Raw genomic sequence first — 19460 nt, 5'->3', positions numbered from 1 at the left:
CTTCTTGTTGTCATTCTTGATCTCTCCTGGCTCCTCAAAGCCTCCCCCATTACCTCTTCCTGCAGGCTCCCCCACCCCCTCCCCTAGCTATTGGCAAGGTGGGCATCTGGATGTTGCCCTGGGCTGGGGTTCTGTCCTCTGCAGGCAGGAGCCGGTAGAGCACAGCCTCCAAAAGCCGTGTCAAAACTGGGAGGAGAGGCCCGAGGAGCACCTGAACCTGAAGCAAGAGGAAGGTGAGGGCGAGGAGGCCAGGGAGGTCCCAGCACAGGGAGGACCCTTGGTCCCTGGGGGTATATAATCACAGAACGGACTGGGGTGTTTTCCAGGTCACATGCTGCAGTGATGCCCACCACACTACCAGACCCGGCAAGGATTTTCTGCACTTGGCCTATGGGCCAGCGCAGGGTTGGAATCTGGCCCCAGCTCACAAAGCTGCTGGGTGGGGGCCAGAACTCATGCTGGGTCATCTTTTTTTTTTCCTTTTCCTTTTTTTTTTTTTTCCATCTGTCGATAGGCTGGAGTGAAATGGCGCGATCTCAGTTTGCTGCAACCTCTGCCTCCCAGGTTCAAGCGATTCTCCTGCCTCAGCTTCCCAAGTAACTGGGATTACAGGCACCAGCTACCACGCCCAGCTAATGTTTGTATTTTTTGTAGAGACGGAGTTTCACCATGTTGGCCAGGATAGCCTCGATCGCTTGACCTCGTGATTCGCCAGTCTTGGCCTCCCAACGTGTTGGGATTACAGGCGTGAGCCACCAGACCCGGCCATTTATTCTTTTTCTTTGAGAGTTTTGCTCTGTTGCCCAGGCTGGAATGCAGTGGTGCGATCTCAGCTCACTGTAATCTCCGCCTCCAAGCGATTCTCCTACATCAGCCTCCTGAATAGTTGGGATTACAGGTGCGTGACACCATGCCTGGCTAATTTTTGTATTTTTAGTGGAGACGGGGCTTCACCATGTTGGCCAGGCTGGTCTCAAACTCCTGAACTCAAGTGATCCACCCACCTCGGCCTCCTATAGCGCTGGGATTATAGGCGTGAGCCACTGTGCTGGCCTCGTGGCTTTGAGTCTTCTGACTCAAAGTCCAGTGCTCTCCCAGTGTCAGAGCTGCCTCTCTGAGAGAATGACAGAAGCCCTGCAGAGTGCTTTAGGTTTTGGAATCATTTCTGCTTCCCTTAACCCAAGCCTGTTCTACCAGTCCTCCTCAGAGCAGCCTGGATGGGAGACAGGGCTCAGGGTACCCTGTCCATCCTAGACAGTCTCTCACCATTAAACAAGGCAACCAGCCTAGACATGGCCTTATTCCCACCGCATCTCACCTTCACCAAAAAGTTAAAATGTTCTGAATACTAGGCCAGGCATGGTGCTTCACGCCTGTAATCCCGGCACTTTGGCAGGTGGAGGCGGGTTGATTCACGAGGTCAGCAGTTCAAGACCAGCCTGGTCAAGATGGTGAAACCCTGTCTCTACTAAAAACTAAAAAAAAATTAGCCAGGCGCTATGGCAGGTGCCTGCAATCCCAGCTACTTGGGAGGCTGAGACAGGAGAATTGCTTGAACCTGGGTGGCAGAGGTTGCAGTGAGCTGAGATCACGTCACTGCACTCCAGCCAGGACAACAGAGTGAGACTGTCTCAAAAAAAAAAAAAGTTCTGAACACCTACCCTGCTCTCTACTATCCCTCAGGACTGGGCCCTGTGACCCCACTCCCCTATCACCCTGGCCCTAGAAGAATGGATGTACATTCCTCTTCCATCCCCGACTCCTCCCCAAAGCCTACAGCCCTCTCGGCCAGATCAGTCCCTTCCTCTCTCTTCCCTGGATGCTCTCACTGGCTCCCTGTGACCCCATCCTTGAAGTTCACCCTTTTTAGCATTAAAACTCTCTATCGGCCGGGCACGGTGGTTCATGTCTGTAATCTCAGCATTTTGGGAGGCCAAGGTGGGAGGATCACAAGGTCAGGAGTTAGAGACCAGCCTGGCCAAAATAGTGAAACCCGGTCTCTATGAAAAATACAAAAATTAGCCAGGTGTGGTGACACCTGCCTGTAATTCAGGCTACTCAGGAGGCTGAGGCAGGAGAATTGCTTGAACCCAGGAGGCGGAGGATGCAGTGGGCCAAGATCGTGCCTCTGCATTCCAGCCTGGGTGACAGAGTGAGACTCCATCTAAAAATAAATGAACAACTAACTCCCTCGCCACCTTCCTAAGTGCAGCTGTCCCTGCCCACCTCTTTGAGCAGTTCATAAACAATATACCACTTTGACTTAGAGATTCAGGGTCCCACATCTACCAATCCCTGTCTGGTAATTAAAGAGCCCACCACCCTGCTACAGTGGCTCAAACCACCAAGCATTCTGAGAGATCTTACCTGCTTTTGAGAGTTGCTCTGATTTTTCTTTTTGTGGTGGGCCTGCCCAGGGCAGGTCACCACATGCTGCAACACCAATCCTAGCCCCACCTCTTCCCCACCATTCAGCGCTGTTTGTCAGAGACTTCCAGGCTAACAGAGGCTATTGTGTGCCAGGCACTGAGTTCATATAATGCCTCCAAGAGGGTGCACTGTTGTGATGGCCATTGTACAGATCTGGAAATAGAGGCTCAGAGAAGTGCAGCAACTTGCCCATGGCAGCCCTCCCAGTTAGCGCGGGCTGCCATAACAAAGGACTGCAGACCGGGTGGCTGAAACAGCAGACACTTATTTTGTCACAGTTCTGGAGAAGAAGTCCAAGATCAGGATGCCAGCAGGTTGATTTCTTCTGTGGCCTCCCTGCGTGGCTTGCAGACAGCTGTGTTCTCACTGTCCTCACGTGGTCTTTCCTCTGTGAATGCGCAACCCTCGTATCTTTTTTTTTTTTTTGAGATGGAGTTTCGCTCTTGTTACCCAATTGCAATGGCGCAATCTCGGCTCACCGCAACCTCCGCCTCCTGGGTTCAAGCAATTCTCCTGCCTCAGCCTCCCGAGTAGCTGGGATTACAGGCGCGCACCCCCATGCCCAGCTAATTTTTGTATTTTTAGTAGAGATGGGGTTTCACCATGTTGACCAGGATGGCCTCGATCTCTTGACCTCGTGATCCACCCGCCTTGGCCTCCCAAAGTGCTGGGATTATAGGCATGAGCCACCGCGCCCAGCTTGGTATCTTTCTGTGTATTCAAATTTGCATTAATTTTTATTTATGTATTTATTTATTTTTTGAGATGGAGTCTCAATCTGTTGCCTAGGATAGAGTGCAGTGGCATGATCTCAGCTGACTGCAGCCTCCCCTTCCTGGGTTCAAGTGATTCTCCTGCCTCAGCCTTCTGAGTAGCTGGGATTACAGGTGTGCACCACCACACCTGGGTAATTTTTGTATTTTTAGTAGAGAGGTTTCACCATGTTGGTCAGGCTGGTCTTGAACTCCTGACCTCGTGATCCTCCCACAGCCTCCCAAAGTGCTAGGATTACAGTGTGAGCCACTGCGCCTGGCCTATTTTTTTATTTATGTATTTATTTATTCTTTTGAGACAGGGTCTTGCTCTGTCGCTCAGGCTGGAATGCAGTGGTGCAGTCCTACCTCACTGAAGCCTCCACCTTCAGGGCTCAAGGAATCCTCCCACCTCAGTCTCCTGAGTGGCTGGGGCTACAGGCACGTGCCAATGTACCTGGCTAATTTCTCAAATTTCTTACAGAGACAGAGTCTCTTGTGTTGCCCAGTCTGGTCTCGGACTCCTGGGCTCAAGTGAGTCTTACTGCCTCGGCTTCCGAAAGTGCTGGGATTACAGGTGCAAGCCATCACCTAGCCAAAATTGCTTTTGTATGAGGACACAGGTCAGATTGGATGATCCACCCTAAAGGCCTCTTTTTAACCTAATCACCTCTGTAAAGGCCCTGTCTTCAAACATGGTCACATTTGGAAGTACTGGGGGTTGGAGCTTCAACATAAAAGCCACCCAGCTTATTAAATGGCACAGCCAGGCCGGGCATGGTGGCTCATGCCTATAACTCCAGCCCTTTGGGAGGCCGAAGCAGGAGGATCACTTGAGCCTAGGATTTCAACCCCAGCTGGGAGACCCCATTTTTACTAAAAATTAAAAACGTTGGTACTCAGGGGGCTGAGGGAGGAGAATCACGTGAACCTGGAGGCGGAGGTTGCAGTGAGCCAAGATCCCACCACTGCACTCCAGTCTGGGCGACAACGTGAGATTCCTTCTCAAAAATAAATAAATAAATAAAAATAATTTAAAAAAAAAAAAAAAAATGCTGGGCCGGGCACAGTGGCTCAAGCCTGTAATCCCATCACTTTGGGAGGCCGAGGCAAGTGGATCACGAGGTCAAGAGATGGAGACCATCCTGGTCAACATGGTGAAACCCCGTCTCTACCAAAAAAAAAAAAAAAAACCAAAAAATTAGCTGGGCATAGTGGCACGTGCCTGTAATCCTGGCTACTCAGGAGGCTGAGGCAGGAGAATTGCCTGAACCCAGGAGGCAGAGGTTGCGGTGAGCCGAGATTGTGCCATTGCACTCCAGCCTGGGCAACAAGAGTGAAACTCCGTCTCAAAAAAAAAAGAAAAAGAAAAAAAGCTGGGCATGGTGGTGCGCACCTGTAGTCCCAGCTACTGGGGAGGCTCAAACAGTAGGACCTCTCGAGCCCAGGAGATGGAGGATTCAGTGAGCCATGATCACACCATTGCACTCCCACCAGAGCTATAGAGGAAGACCCTCTGTTGACTTCAACCCACAATTTGCCATTGGCTGAGAAACCAGACACCATACGATCTGACTAGTACATGGCCTTTGCATCAGTTAGAGCTGCTCTGGGACACTCTCAGACCCTTCCCATCCTCTGCTGTGGTCCACACAATGCAGCAATCCTAGCGACCACGTCCATCCAGATAGGTGACCAAGGCGCAGGGCACAGACTTAGTCAGAAAGACTGTCCAGTCACCTAACCTCTGAGCCTCAGTTTCCCCATCACTACAACAGGAATAAGCATTCTCAGCCTCCCAAGTAGCTGGGACAACAGACACGCACCACCAGGCCCGGCTAATTTTTGTATTTTTAGTAGAGACAGGGTTTTGCCATGTTAGCCAGGCTGGTCTCGAACTCCTGGCCTCAGGTGATCTGCCCGCCTCGGCCTCCCAAAGGGCTGGGATTACAGGCATGAGCCACCATGCCCAGCTCCTTTATTTTCACTCTTGATGGTAGAGGAGGCTGGCAGGACAGTGGTTGGGGTGATGGGATGAATGGGGGAAACAAGAAATGCCCCCACCCCACATAACCCTGCCCTCCCCACAGCCTTCCGCAGCTACTTTGAGATCTTCAATGGTCCTGGTGAGGTGGACACACAGAGCCTGAAGAATATCCTGCTCCTAGTGGGCTTCTCTGTGACACCGGCCCAGGTGGAGGACGCCCTGATGAGTGCTGACGTCAATGGTGAGTGGCGGAGGGCTCCACTCTTCGTCCCAGGCAGGGCCTGCTTCACTGGCATGAGAGCTGTGCTGCTGCATGGGCGCCACACTTGGAGGGTCCCGCGCTTGGTGTAATGCTCTGCTGTCACAATCTAGAAATTCCTTTGTTCTTGTTGTTTGAGATGGGGTCTCATTCTGCTGCTCAGGCTGACTGAGTGCAATGCTGTGATCCTGGCTCACCAAAGCCTTGACCTCCTAGGCTCAAGCAATCCTGCCACCTCAGCCTCCTGAATAGCTGGAACTGTAGGCATACTACCATGCCTGGCTAATTTTTTGTTTTTTTGAAGAGATAGGGTCTCGCTTTGTTGCCCAGGCTGGTCTCAAACTCCTGGATTCAAGGGATCCACCACCCTCAGCCTCTTGAAGTGCTGGGATTACAGGTGTGAGCTACTGTGCCTAACATCATAGAATTTTTTATTTCTCCTGAGACAAAGTCTCACTCTGTCACCCAGGCTGGGGCGCAGATCTTGGCTCACTGCAACCTCTACTGCCCAGGTTCAAGTGATTCTCCTGCCTCAGCCTCCTAGTAGCTGGGATTACAGGTACCTGCCACCACACCTGACTAATTTTTGTAGTTTTAGTAGAGACGGGCTTTCACCATCTTGGCTGGGCTGATCTTGAACTCCTGACCTCATGATCTACCTGCCTTGGCCTCCCAAAGTGCTGGGATTACAGGCGTGAGCCACCACGCCTAACATCATAAAAATTCTTAATAATTTTTTTTTGCTTTAAAAAAAAAATGTTTCTTTGTTTGTTTATGAGACAGTCTTGCTCTGTCACCCAGGATGGAGTGCAGTGGTGTGATCTTTGCTCACCACAACCTCCACCTCCCAGGTTCAAGCGATTCTCCTGCCTCAGCCTCCCGTGTAGCTGGGACTACAGGGGTGCAACACCACGCCCGGCTAAGTTTTGTATTTTTAGTAGAGACAGAGTTTCACCATGTTGGCCTGGCTGGTCCTGAACTGGCCTCAAGTGGTCTGGCCGCTTCACCCTCCCAAAGTGCTTGGATTACAGACGTGAACCACCACAGCTGCCCACATTAGCTGCTAGTATTATTTTTATCTAATAAATACTTACTAAATGTCTTCTGTGGGCCCATCCCTTTGCAGGGCACAGAGGATAAGGAGACGTATAAGACACATGAGATCCTGCCCTGGAAGGGCTCACAGAAACAGCTACTGCCATTAGGCGAGGGCTGACACAAAAGAAAGAGGCACCAGTGGAAGTGGGACTTAAAGTGGCTTAGAAGGGGGCCAGGCACTGTGGCTCTCACCTGTAATCCAGCACTTTGGGAGGCTGAGGTGGGTGGATCACCTGAAGTCGGGAGTTGGAGACCAGCCTGGCCAATATGGTGAAACCCCATCTCTACTAAAAATGCAAAAATTAGCTGGGCATGGTAATCCCAGGAAGGTGGAGTTGGAGGGTGGTGGAGGAATTCTAGGACAGGGAAGGAAGCAGCATGTACAAAGGCCCAGGGTAGGGAAGAAGATGGCCCCAGCTGGGGAAGCAGGTTAGTGCTGGGGGAGACTGGCACAAAGTGAGGCTGGAGTCAGGTGACAGGCAGCTCCTGCAGGGCCTTCAAGGCCAAGGTGGGACTCTTATGGGTACCTGTTCCGTGCAGCGACTAGCATAAGGTAATATCAGTCATTGACATTTAGTGAGCATGTGTTATATGCATGGTGCTGGTTTTGTTTTTTTTTTTGAGACAGAGTCTCGCTCTTTCTCCAGGCACCAGACTGGAGTGCGGTGGCCCAATCTCGGCTCACTGCAATCTCCGTCTCCCAGCTTCCAGCGATTCTCCTGACTCAGCCCCCCGAGGAGCTGGGACTACAGGCACCCGCCACCACGCCCAGCTAATTTTTGCATTTCAGTAGAGACGGGATTTCACTATGTTGGCCAGGATGGTCTCAATCTCTTGACCTCATGATCCAACCGCCTCAGCCTCCCAAAGTGCTGGGAGTACAAGCATGAGCCACTGTGACCGGCCATGCATGGTGCTGTTCTAAGTGCTTTGCCTCCTTTTATTTCAGAGGTTGATATTATGATTATTCTCTCCCTAGTGATGAGAAAACTAAAGCTTAGTGGGGGTAAGAGGCCTTGCCAAGGTTACACAGGTAGTAAGTGGTGGACCTGGAGTATGAGCCAATGCTGCTTCCTCTAGGATCCAAGTTCCAGTAACTTCTAATCCAGGAAGTTAGAGATTTGGTTTTATTTTGAGACAGTATCTCCCTCTGTTGCCCAGGCTGAAGTGCAGTGGCACAATCACATCTCACTGTAGCCTTGACCTCCCAGGCTCAGGAAATCCTTCCACCTGAGCCTCCCAAGTAGCTGAGGCTACAGGCATACGCCACCACACCCAGCTAGTTTTTATATTTTTGGTAGAGATGAGGTCTCACTATGTTGCCCAGGCTGGTCTCGAACTCCTCGGCTCAAGCAATCCTCCCACCTTGGCCTCCCAAAGTGCTAAGATTACAGGTGTGAGCCACTGTCTCCTGCCCTATTCAGAAGATTTTAACTTTCAGCTTCTACTTTGCTACGTCTCCCGTTTTCTGCATTGAGTATGCACTGCTTTGATAATCAGACCCAGCAAGTAACTTCTAATAACCACACCTGGGCTGCAATGCATGGACCTGCTCCAGAAGGTCCCCTGCCCACCCAGTTACTCCTCTGGCCTCCATAGGAGACGGTCATGTGAACTTCAAAGACTTCTTGGCTGTGATGACAGACACCAGGCGCTTCTTCTGCTCTGTGGGTGAGCAGGGATGTGCCCAGGGTAGTCAGAACTAGAGGGGCTGGGAGGCTGGTTGTGGGGAGAGGAGAGGGCATTCAGGACTGCCCAATGGTAATGGCAGCCACTATCCCATGTCTCCAGAACAGAACGCCCTGACGAACATGGCTCCCCACAAACCCCACACGCTACTCTTTGAGATCCTGTCCCAGCTGGTAGAGATGCTGGCCTTACCAGAGGCAGCCTTGGAGGAAATCACAAAGTGAGTGGGGCTGATTGTTGGGGGTGAGGGTTTTGGACACGGAGGTGGCATCTAGCATTTTGGCACTGAGAACTTTTGGTAGTTAGGACTTTTAGTCACAAGCAAAAGAAGCTGGAGGCCAAGGCGGTGGCTCACACCTCTAATCCCAGCACTCTGGGAGGCCAAGGCGGGTGAATCACCTGCGGTCAGGAGTTCAAGATCAGACTGGCCAACATGGCGAAACCCCATTTCTACTAATACAAACAATTAGCCAGGCATGGTGGCACACACCTATAATCCCAGCTACTCGGGAGGCTGAAGCATGAGAATTGCTTGAACCCAGGAGGCAGAAGTTGCAGTGAGCTGAGATTGCACCAATGCACTCCAGCCTGGGTAACAGAGTGAGACTCTCACAAAAAGAAAAAAAGAAACTGGAATAAAACTTGCTTAAGCAAAAGAGAAATGTATGGCCTAAATCACTGGTTGGGGCCTCAGGATTAGCAGGATCCCTGAGACCAAATGATACCAGTAAGGTTTTCTCTCTCCATTTATTCATGTCTGTGCACTGGATTTGAGTTCAGCTAGGCTCTTCCTACAGGGAGAGGGATCGTAACTGGCGGCCCCATACTCACACCCTCCAAGGGCAGCAAGAGGAATTCTTTCCTGCAGTACCCATAGAGCAATCCCAGGAAAGGAATTTGACGGACCCTAGCTGGGTCAGAAGACACAAAAGCCTCCACTCTCCAGGGCAGGTGGGTGGGTAGGTAGTGGCTCATCTAAGGAAGGGAAAGCCACAGGTGAAACAACATGAACATTTCAGGGCTACAGGCAAAAGGTGAAGGCAGACTAGTCCAGTTGATCATCAAATGGCAGTTTCAGGCCCTCATGCCTCAGAGGAGGCCAAGCCTCCATTTCCAGTCTTTGAAATGCACATACTTTAGCCCGGCACAGTGGCGCATGCCTGTAGTCCCAGCTACTCGAGAGGCCGCCAATTGGGTGTCCGCACTAAGTTCAGCATCATTATGGCCCACCAGGTTGCCTAAGGAGGGATAAACTGGCCCAGGTCAGAAACGGAGCAGGTCAAAACTCCTGTGCTGATCAGTAGTGGGATCCCGCCTGTGAATAGCCACTGCACTCCAGCTTGGGCAACATAGCAAGACCCCATCTCTAAAAAAAAAAAAAGAAAAAAGAAAGAATATACATCTTTTAATGCTTGTTGTTCAATAAATGCTAGCTATCTTTTTTCTTTTCTTTTCTTTTTTTTTTTTTTTTTTTGAGACGGAGTTTCGCTCTTGTTACCCAGGCTGGAGTGCAATGGCGCAATCTCGGCTCACCACAACCTCCGTCTCCTGGGCTCAGGCAATTCTCCTGCCTCAGCCTCCTTAGTAGCTGGGATTACAGGCACGTGCCACCATGCCCAGCTAATTTTTTGTATTTTTAGTAGAGACGGGGTTTCACCATGTTGACCAGGATGGTCTCGATCTCTTGACCTCGTGATCCACCTGCCTCAGCCTCCCAAAGTGCTGGGATTACAGGCGTGAGCCACTGCGCCCGGCTCTTTTTTTTTTTAAGACAGGGTTTCACCATGTTGGTTGGGCTGGTCTTAAACTCCCGACCTCAGGTGATCTACCCGCCTTGGCCTCCAAAGTGCTTGGATTACAGGTGTGAGCCACCACACCCGGCCTAAATGCTAGCTTTCAACAGAGGTGACTGGGTCTCCCTCTGTCCCCCAGGCTGGAGTATAGTGATGCAATCATGGCTCAATGCAACCTTGACCTCCTGGGTCTCAATCAATCTTCCCACCTCAGCTTCCCTAGTAGCTGGGACTACAGGTGTGTGCCACTATGCCCGATTTCTCAAAGTGCTGGGACTACAAGCATGAGTCACCATGCCCAGCCAAAAGGCACTTTGTTGCTGGGCAAGGTGGTGTGTGCCTGTAGTCTAGCTACTCAGGAGGCTAAAGGGGAAGGATTGCTTGAGCTCAGGAGTTTGAGGCTGCAGTGGGCTATGATGATGCCACTCCACTCCAGCCTGGGCGACAGAGTGGGAGCCCATCTCTAAAAAAAGAAAAGAAAGAATGTGGAGTTCTGTCTGTGCCTCTTCCTAGTTCTGTAGCCTTGGGCAAGTTGCTTTCTCTCAAGACTCAGTTTCTTCATCTGTAAAATGAGGGCATATTTCCTCAACTCTTCAATGCAAGTGACGGAAGGATACCAGGACAGAAATGTATCTCATAGAATTGAGCCTGTAGGAACCAGGCCCTCAGCCTGCTGGGGTCTCCTCTCAATGTATCACACAAAGGCTTGTCCCTGCCAATTAGTAAGTTGGACTCATTTTTTTCCTACCACAGACAAGGCCTTTTCCACATGGGCCAGGGAACGGGAATGATTGCAGCCTGTTCCAGCAAGATCTATTTAGCTACTGCAAAGACAAGAGATCTTTTTTTCCATCCGGGCGCGGTGGCTTATGCCTATAATCCCAGCACTTTGGGAGGCCAAGGCGGGTGGATCACCTGAGGTCAGGAGTTCGAGACCAGCCTGGCCAACATGGCGAAAACCCATCTCTACTAACAATACAAAAGTTAGCTGGGCATGGTGGTGGACGCCTGTAGTCCCAGCTACTCGGGAGGCTGAGGCAGGAGAATCGCTTGAACCGGGAAGGTGGAGGTTGCAGTGAGCTGAGATTGCACCAGTGCACTCCAGCCTGGGCAACAAGAGTGAAACTCCATCTCAAAATAAAATAAAATAAAAATAACTAAAAGAGTATAACTGGAGGGACTCCATGTTTGGATCCCTTTCCACAAACACTCCCTTCATGGAAGTCATCTTTCCCGCTCCTGGATTTTCCCTCTGGAGTCCCCTTCCACACTCCCTTCGTGGAAGCCTGTCTTCCCCTCCTAAACTCCATCTCTCTCTATTCCCTTCCACTCAGTGTGGAAGCCGCTTTCCTCTCCTGGATTCCATCTTTCTGGATTCTCTCACTCAGTGTGAGAGTTAGCTGTTTCTTTCTCTCTCCTTCTCCGGTTTGTCTCTCTCTCGCTAAAAAAATTTACATATATATAAATTTAAAAAACTAAAAAAGAGGCCAGGCGTGGTGGCTCACGTCTCTAATCCAAGCACTTTGGAGGCCAAGGCGGACGGATCACCTGAGGTCGGGAGTTCAAGACCAGCCTGATCAACATGGTGAAACCCTGTCTTTAAAATAATAATAATAATAATAATAATAAAGAGTATAATTGGATTGTTTGTAACATAAAGGATAAATGCTTCAGGGGATGGATACCCCTGAAGTCTCACTCTATTGCCTAAGCTGGAGTAGCCATTGTATTTTTTTTTTTTTTTTTTTTTTGAGACAGAGTCTCGCTCTGTCACCCAGGCTGGAGTGCAATGGCACAATCTCAGCTCACTGCAACCTCTGTCTCCTAGGTTCAAGTGATTCTCCTGCCTCAGCTTCTCAAGTAGCTGGGATTACAGGTGCCCACCACCACACCCAGCTAATCTTTGTTATTTTTAGTAGAGACGGGGTTTCTCCCTGTTGTCCAGGCTGGTCTTGAACTCCTGGATCTCGGGTGATCCACCCGCCTCAGGCTTCCTAAGTGCTGGGATTACAGGTGTGAGTCACTGTGCTCAGCCTCATTGTATTTTTAGTAGAGTCGGAGTTTCACCATGTTGGCTAGGCTGATCTTGAACTCCTGAACTCAGGTGATACACCTGCCTCAGCCTCCCAAAGTGTTGGGATTACTGGCGTGAACCACCGTGCCGGGCCTCTTTTAGTTATTTTAAATTGTACAATTACATTATTGATGACTATAGTCACGCTGTTGTGCTAATAGTTGATCGTATTCATTCTATTTTTTTGGTACCCACTCAGCATATTTTTTGTTTTGTTTTGCTTTTTTTTTTTTTTGAGACAGAGTCTCACTCTGTCGTCCAGGCTGGAATGCAGTGGTGTGATCTCGGCCCACTGCAATCACCACCTCCCAGGTTCAAGCGATTCTCCTGCCTCAGTCTCCCAAATAGCTGGGATTACAGGTGTGCACCACCACACCCGGCTAATTTTTGTTGGTCAGGCTGGCCTCGAACTCCTAACCTTATGATCCGCCCGCCTTAGCTGCCCAAAGTGATGGGATTACAGGCTTGGGCCACTGTGCCCCGCCTCAGCATATTTGTGTGTGTGTGTGTGTGTGTGTGTGTTTGTTCGTTTGTTTTTTGAGACGGAGTTTCAATCTGTTGCCCAGGCTGGAGTGAAATGGGGCGGTCTCAGCTCACTGCAACCTCTCCCTCCCCGGTTCAAGCAATTATCCTGCCTCAACCTCCCCAATAGCTGGGATTATAGGTGCCCACCACCCGACCCAGCTGAAAAAAAAAAGGAAAATGCCAGAACTTTTTCCATATAGTTGAATCCCTCTCATGAAACTTTCATTTCAGTTATCGTACTTTTCAACTCCACAATCTTTTTGGTTTCTTGTTTGGATTTTTTAATCTCTTTTGTAAATTTCCATCTGTTCATACATTGTTTTCTGGACTTTCTCCAAGTCTTCCTTTAGTTCTCTGAGCATCTTTAAGACAGCTGTTTTGTTTTTTGTCTTTTTTTTTTTTTTTTTCATTTTTGTGGAGAACGGGGTCTCGCTATATTGCCCAGGCAGGACTCAAACTCCTGGACTCACGCTATCCTCCCGCCTCTGCCTCCCAAGAGCTGGGATTACAGGCGTGAGCCAGTGCCCAGCCAAGAAAGCTGTTTTATAAAGAGTTTTTCTAGTACATCTGCTGTCAGGTCTTTTTCAGGGACTGTTTCTGTTGCTTTTTTTCCTTTAAATGGCCATGCTTGGCCAAGCGTGGTGGCTCATGCCTGTAATCCCAGCAGTTTGGTAAGCTGAAGTGGGCAGATCACCTGAGGTCGGGAGTTCAAGACTAGCCTGACCAACATGGAGAAACCCTATCTCCACTAAAAATAAAAAATTAGCTGGGCATGACGGCAGGCACCTGTAATTCCAGCTACTTGGGAGGCTGAGGCAGGAGAATTGCTTGAACCTGGGAGGTGGAGGTTGTGGTAAGCCAAAAACACGCCACTGCACTCCAGCCTAGGCAACAAGAGCAAAACTCCAAATTAAAAAAATAAGCCAGGAGATGTGGCTCAGGCCTGTAATCCTAGCACTTTGGGAGGCTGAGGCGGGTGGATCACGAGGTCAGGAGTTCAAGACCAGCCTGGCCAAAATGGTGAAACCCCGTCTCTACTAAAAATACAAAAATTAGCTGGACGCAGTGATGGGCGCCTGTAATCCCAGCTACTCGGGAGGTTGAGGCAGGAGAATCGCTTGAACCGGGGAGGCAGAGGTTGCAGTGAGCCAAGATTGCACCACTGTACTCTAGCCTGGGCGACAGAGCAAGACTCTATCTCAGTAAATAAATAATAAATGGCCAAGCTTTCCTGTTTCTTTGAATGACTATGATTTTTTGCTGAAAACTGGACTGGACATTTGAATCTAATAATGTGGTAACTATGACAACAAGATTCTCCCCCTTCCTCGCAGTTTGCTGTTTTTTGTAATTGTTTATTCATTTTTGTTGTTGTAGGCTGTCTCTGTCTCAAAGAGCAGTCTAAAGTATACACTTAAGGGCTTCTCAGGGAACGGGGGTTACTTTCTAATTTCCCCCCATAGATACGGTTGCCCGTGCCTTTCCCTGGGAACGGGGGTTACTTTCTAATTTCCCCCCATAGATACGGTTGCTTCTGAATGTCTTAGTCTTCAATGTCTGTGTCTGAAAAGGGTGAAAAGAGAAAAATGAAGTGAGGAAAAGGGCACCGACCCTTTGCATTTCCTGGAAGTCACTTCAACTGGAAGGGAGCATGGCTTACCAAACAAAAAAAAACATACACACACACACACACACACACACACACAAACACACACGGGGCAAGGGCTTGCAACAATGTGGGGAGGTCCAACAGCCCCTCTTTGTACCTTTGTTTTCAGAAGCAGCCATTAGTGATCAGAGCACAATTCCCATATTGTGGAGGACAGGGTCCTTTTTGTCTACCCTGGCTCCAGCAAGCTGCATGCAAGCCGCTCCTGGGGCTGGAAATGGAAGACAAATAGCTGATACTGTGCTAAAAGTTTAACTTGACCAAGATTAAATGCAATTTGTCATCCAAACCTTCCCCTGGATGATGCAAGACTCCAGAGTTCCAAAACAGTATGACAGACTCTGCCAGTGCAATTGTCGTCTAGGTTTGAAGGCAGATTCCTGGTGCTTCCCACTCCACCATCTTCCCCTAATCTGATCTTTAGTCCATCCAGTGAATTTTTCACTTTGGGTATTATTGTTCTTATGTTTTTTGTAGATACAGGGTTTTGCCATAATGCTATGTTGCCCAGGCTGGTCTTGAACTGGGTTCAAAGCAGTCCTGCGTCGGCCTCGCAAAGTGCTGGGCTCAGAAAAGAACTGAGAAGACCTAAGTTTATACCTTCGGCTGATATCTGGCCCAGAGACAGCCTACAACAACAACAAAAACAATTACAAAAAACAACAAACTCTGAGGAAGGGGGAGAATCTTCTTTTCTTTTGAGACAGAGTCTTGCTCTGGTGGCCCGATCCCATCTCACTGCAACCTCCTCCTCTGGATTCAAGTGGTTCTCCTGCCTCAGACTCCTAAGTCGCTGGGATTACAGGTGTAAGCTTATTTTTTATTTTTTATTTTCTTGAGATGGAGTCTCGCTCTGCCGCTCAGGCTACAGTGCAGTGGCGTGATCTCAGCTCACTGCAACTCCGCCTCCCAGGTTCAAGCGATTCTCCTGCCTCAGCCTCCTGAGTAGATGGAATTACAGGTGCCTACCACCATGCTTGGCTAATTTTTGCATTTTTAGTAGAGATGGGGTTTCACCAGATTGGTCAGGCTAGCCTCGAACTCCTGACCTTGTGATCTGCCTGCCTCAGCCTCCCAAAGTGCTGGGATTACAGGTATGAGCCACTGCGCCCAGCCAAGAACCCTATTTTCATAGTTACCACATTATTAGATTCAAATGTCCAGTTTTCAGTGAGCCCCTGCACCTGGCCAGGTATTGCATTTTTCATGTTTAGATGTTTGGCTGGGTGTGGTTTATGGCATTTGCACTGTCTTCGCGGGATCTCCCTTCACCATCTTCCTTTTCCTTTGCCTCTCCCCTACATTTTACCTCCTGCTTTCTTTTTTTTTTTTTTTGAGACGGAGTTTTGCTCTGTTGCCCATGCTGGAGTGCTGTGGTGCCATCTCGGCTCACTGCAACCTCTGCCTCCTGGGTTCCAGTGATTCTCATGCCTCCACCTCCCAAGTAGCTGGGATTACAGGCATGCACCACCATGCCCGGCTAATTTTGTATTTTTAGTAGAGATGGGGGGTTTTACCATGTTGGCCAGGCTGGTCTCGAACTCCTGATCTCAGGTGATCTCCTGCCTCAGCCTCCCAAAAGTGCTGGGATTATAGGTGTGAGCCACTGCACCTGGTCGGGATCTGCTGCTTTCTGTAATCACATCTTTCTCTTTTTTGATTATGTTTTCATTTTGGAAGAACATGTTCTCCAGTAGCTTCTTGGAAAAGGATGCGTGGGAGGTAATGTTGTTGATTACCTATGTCTACAAACGTGTTTGTAACTCTCCAGTCTCCTTGCTGTCTCCAGCTCTTTCCTGCACCTCCCAGCCTTTTCACAGGCCACTCCCCTGCCTGAAGACTTCCTCCAGGTACCCATTCTGTTTGTTTCCTCCCCTCATCCTGTTCAAATGTCACCTCTGAGACTTTTGCTTACCACTTTGAGCAAAAGAGCCCCTTATCCCTACCTCCTACCCTTCTACTTTTCCTCAGGGCACCCAGCACTCCTAACATGGCATTTGAGACAGGATCTTGCTCTGTCATTGCCCAGGCTGCAGTGCAGTGGCATGATGACAGCTCACTGCAGCCTTGACTTCCCTGCTCAAGCAATCCTCCTGTGCCAGCCTCTTGAGTAGCTGGGACTACAGGCACAAGTCACCATGCCCAGCTAATTTTAAAATATTTTGTAGGCCGGGTGTAGTGGCTCACGCCTGTAATCCAAGCACTTTGGAGGCCAAGGCAGACGATCACCTGAGGTTGGGAGTTCAAGACCAGCCTGACCAACATGGTGAAACCTCATCTCAATAAAAAAATTTTTTTTGTAGTGGTGTCTCACTGTGTTGCCTAGGCTGGTCTCAAACTCCTGGGCTTAAGTGATCCTCCTACCTTGGTCTCCCAAAGTGCTGGGATTACAAGCATGAGCCCCACCATGCCTGGCCTGTATTTTTATCTACTTGTTTATGGTCTGACTCGGCCAGTAGGTCTGTGTCCAGGTAGTTGATGTGATAAATGAGTCCAGGAAAGAGGAATAAGGGAAGGGGTGTGAACCATGGAGGAGGAGCCAATTCAAGGATGTGTTACTGAGTCAAACACCTCCCAGGCTCTTCTGAGGAGACTAAAAATGGCAGCTCAAGGCTGGGTGTGGTGGCTCACACCTATAATCCCAGCACTTCCGGAGGCTGAGGCTGGTGGATCACCTGAGGTCAGGGAGTTCAAGACCAGGTTGGCCAACATGGTGAAACCCCATCTCTACTAAAAACACAAAAAACTACCTGGGCTTAGTGGCACATGCCTGTAATCCCAGCTACCCGGGAGGCTATGGCAGAATTGCTTGAACCCAGGAGGCAGAGGTTGCAGTGAGCTGACATTGTGCCACTGCACTCCAGCCTTGGCAACAAGAGCAAAACTCTGTCTCAAAAGAAAAAGAATGGCAGCTCAGAACTGCCAGAAGAAAGAGAAAAGCCTGTATGGCTCATCCACTAGCTCCTTTGGCAAAGGTGGCCCCAACAGGTGCTTAACTCTCCTGCACTCTGGGTTGCACGTGTCAGAGAATCTCTGGGACAGGAAGCAAGAGGTTCAGGCCTGAGGTGAGACTGCTAGGGTTGTGTCTGTGCAAAGCTAGTTGAAGCCTGTGTGTAAGCGGCCACCGTGGCACCCTTGGTCCAAGGTGTTAGTAGCTGGCTGGAGTAAGAAGTGCGGCTGAGACTACGATACAGGGCCCCTGTGTGGATGTCTCCTTCAATGCTCTTTCCAATCACTTAGAAGAGTAGTCAGGACACAGTGAGCATTCAGTAAATATTTACTGAATGCTGTTGCAGTCTAGTAGGGGGAAAGGCAAGTAGTGAGCTAAGAAAATCAAGTGGGGGCTGGACACAGTGGTTCACACCTGTAATCCCAGCACTTTAGGAGGCCGAGGCAAGCGGACTGCCTGAGGTCAGGAGTTTGAGACCAGTCTGGCCAACAGGGTGAAACTCCGTCTCTACTAAAAATACAAAAAAAATTAGCAGGTGTGGTGGCATGCATCTGTTATCCCAGCTACTTGGGAGGCTGAGGCAGGGAAATTGCTTGAACCAGGGAGGTGGAGGTTGCAGTTAGCCCCGAGATCATGCCATTGCATGCTAGCCTGGGCGACAGGGCGAAACTCATCTCAAAAAAAGAAAAAGAAAGAAAATCAAGTGGGTTGTGGGCTGTAGTTGGGTAACTACAGGTTCCAGGGGGCCTCCAGCAGGAGCCTAGCTACCCTGTGGGGTGGGGCTGGGGAAGATAGGACAGAGAAGACTTTCTGGAGCAGAGGGTCCTTAACCTGAAATCTGGAAGATGAGCAGGAGTAACTGCACAGATGATTTACAAAGTACGTGCACATCTAAGTAAATATATCAGTGATAAAATCGTAGGGAATGGCTGCATGCAATGGCTCACACCTATAATCCCAACACTTTGGAAGGCCAAGGTGGAAGGATGGCTTGAGGCCAGGAGTTTGTGACCAGCCTGGGCAACAAAGTGAGACCACATCTCTAAACAAAATTTTTTAAAAACATAGCTGGACATGGTGGTGGAAGTCCCAGTTACTTGAGAGGCTGACATAGAAGAATCAGTTGAGCCCAGGAGTTTGAGACTGTAGTGAGACCATGTTCACACCACTGCACTCCTGTTTGGGCAACAGAGTGAGACTCTGTCTCCCTGCCACGCAGCCAAAAAATAACAGGAAACATGTACAAAGCATTTTCTGTGTGCCAGACACCATGCTGCATGCTTCGCGGGCCTTGTCAATTAATCCTTATTATTTAATCCTATGGCACATGAACTGTTTGATCTGTTTTACCCAATGGAAACTTGAAGCTCAGAGAAGCCAAGTCACTTGCATTGACAGGGTAGAGAGAACCACTTCCCTCAGTTTTACGCAGGGCTACAGAGGCCCAGAGCAGGGCGGTGACTTGATCATGGTCACAGAAAGGTAAGGGCTGAGCTGGGACTAGAATACAGGCTTCCTGACTCCTGGGCTTGTGTTCGTGGTCCAGAGCTGGCTAGAGAGGGGCTGAGGAGAAGGGTGAATTAAACACAGCCAGGCTGAGATGGGTGGGCACTGCCTCCCCAGCTACTACCAGAAAAAGCTGAAGGCGGGCACCTGCAAGGCCCAAGAAATGAAAGCAGCCATACGCCGGCTGCGGTTGCAGAAGATTCCCTACAACCCCCAGCAGGAAGAGAGCTCAGAAGTCCCAGAACGAAAGGTCCTCAGTATCCTGAGCCGGCTGAAGCAGCAGAACTATGGTGAGGGCCCTGGGCAGGGTGGGCTGGGCTGGGGTCGGGGCTCTGCTCTCTTGCCTATCTGGCCTCCTTACTTAACTCTGGGCCCTTAGGCAGCCAGACCCAGGGAGCTGAGAGGCCAGTTTCCATTCCCACTTTGGGCTTAACCGTGTACATCAGAAAACAGGCTGATAATCACTATTTTACATCCAGGCCTATGACAATGGCCTCCTGCATTGGACTGCTCCCCTCCTGACTTAGCCTGAGCTCAGGTTGGTCCCATGAGCCAGGACTGACACAGGAACAGCTGTAGAGATTGGCAATCCCAGCTTGCTGTTTACTGAGTGCCCCACTGTGCTAGGCCCTTTGCTGACGCTCTAGAATTTCATCCTCATAATCATGTATTTCCTCCATTTTACAGATTAGAAAAATGAAACTGATAAAGTCGCTTGCCCAATGCCC

At 49.8% G+C, this 19460-nt stretch overlaps 2 protein-coding genes across 3 annotated transcripts in view; one reads left to right on the top strand and one right to left on the bottom strand.

The window, feature by feature from the left end:
- The window catches only part of NECAP2 (NECAP endocytosis associated 2), a 50807-nt gene extending 48352 nt beyond the window's left edge, over positions 1 to 2455 (bottom strand). Inside the window, exon 1 of the mRNA XM_035307881.3 lies at positions 2368 to 2455. The gene's annotated coding sequence lies outside the window, so the exon portion shown is untranslated. The remainder of the gene's footprint in view (positions 1 to 2367) is intronic.
- The window catches only part of SPATA21 (spermatogenesis associated 21), a 40545-nt gene that overhangs the window by 19726 nt on the left and 1359 nt on the right, over positions 1 to 19460 (top strand). For both annotated transcript variants that reach the window (XM_035307877.3, XM_035307875.3), the window contains exons 8-12: positions 145 to 233; positions 5273 to 5410; positions 8126 to 8197; positions 8318 to 8435; positions 18850 to 19022. In XM_035307877.3, the coding sequence (XP_035163768.1) occupies positions 145 to 233; positions 5273 to 5410; positions 8126 to 8197; positions 8318 to 8435; positions 18850 to 19022 (590 nt within the window). The remainder of the gene's footprint in view (positions 1 to 144; positions 234 to 5272; positions 5411 to 8125; positions 8198 to 8317; positions 8436 to 18849; positions 19023 to 19460) is intronic.

This window comes from Callithrix jacchus, chromosome 7 (genome assembly GCF_049354715.1).
Source record: "Callithrix jacchus isolate 240 chromosome 7, calJac240_pri, whole genome shotgun sequence".
NCBI lineage: Eukaryota > Metazoa > Chordata > Mammalia > Primates > Cebidae > Callithrix > Callithrix jacchus.
This window is presented reverse-complemented; position numbering and strand designations above follow the sequence as displayed.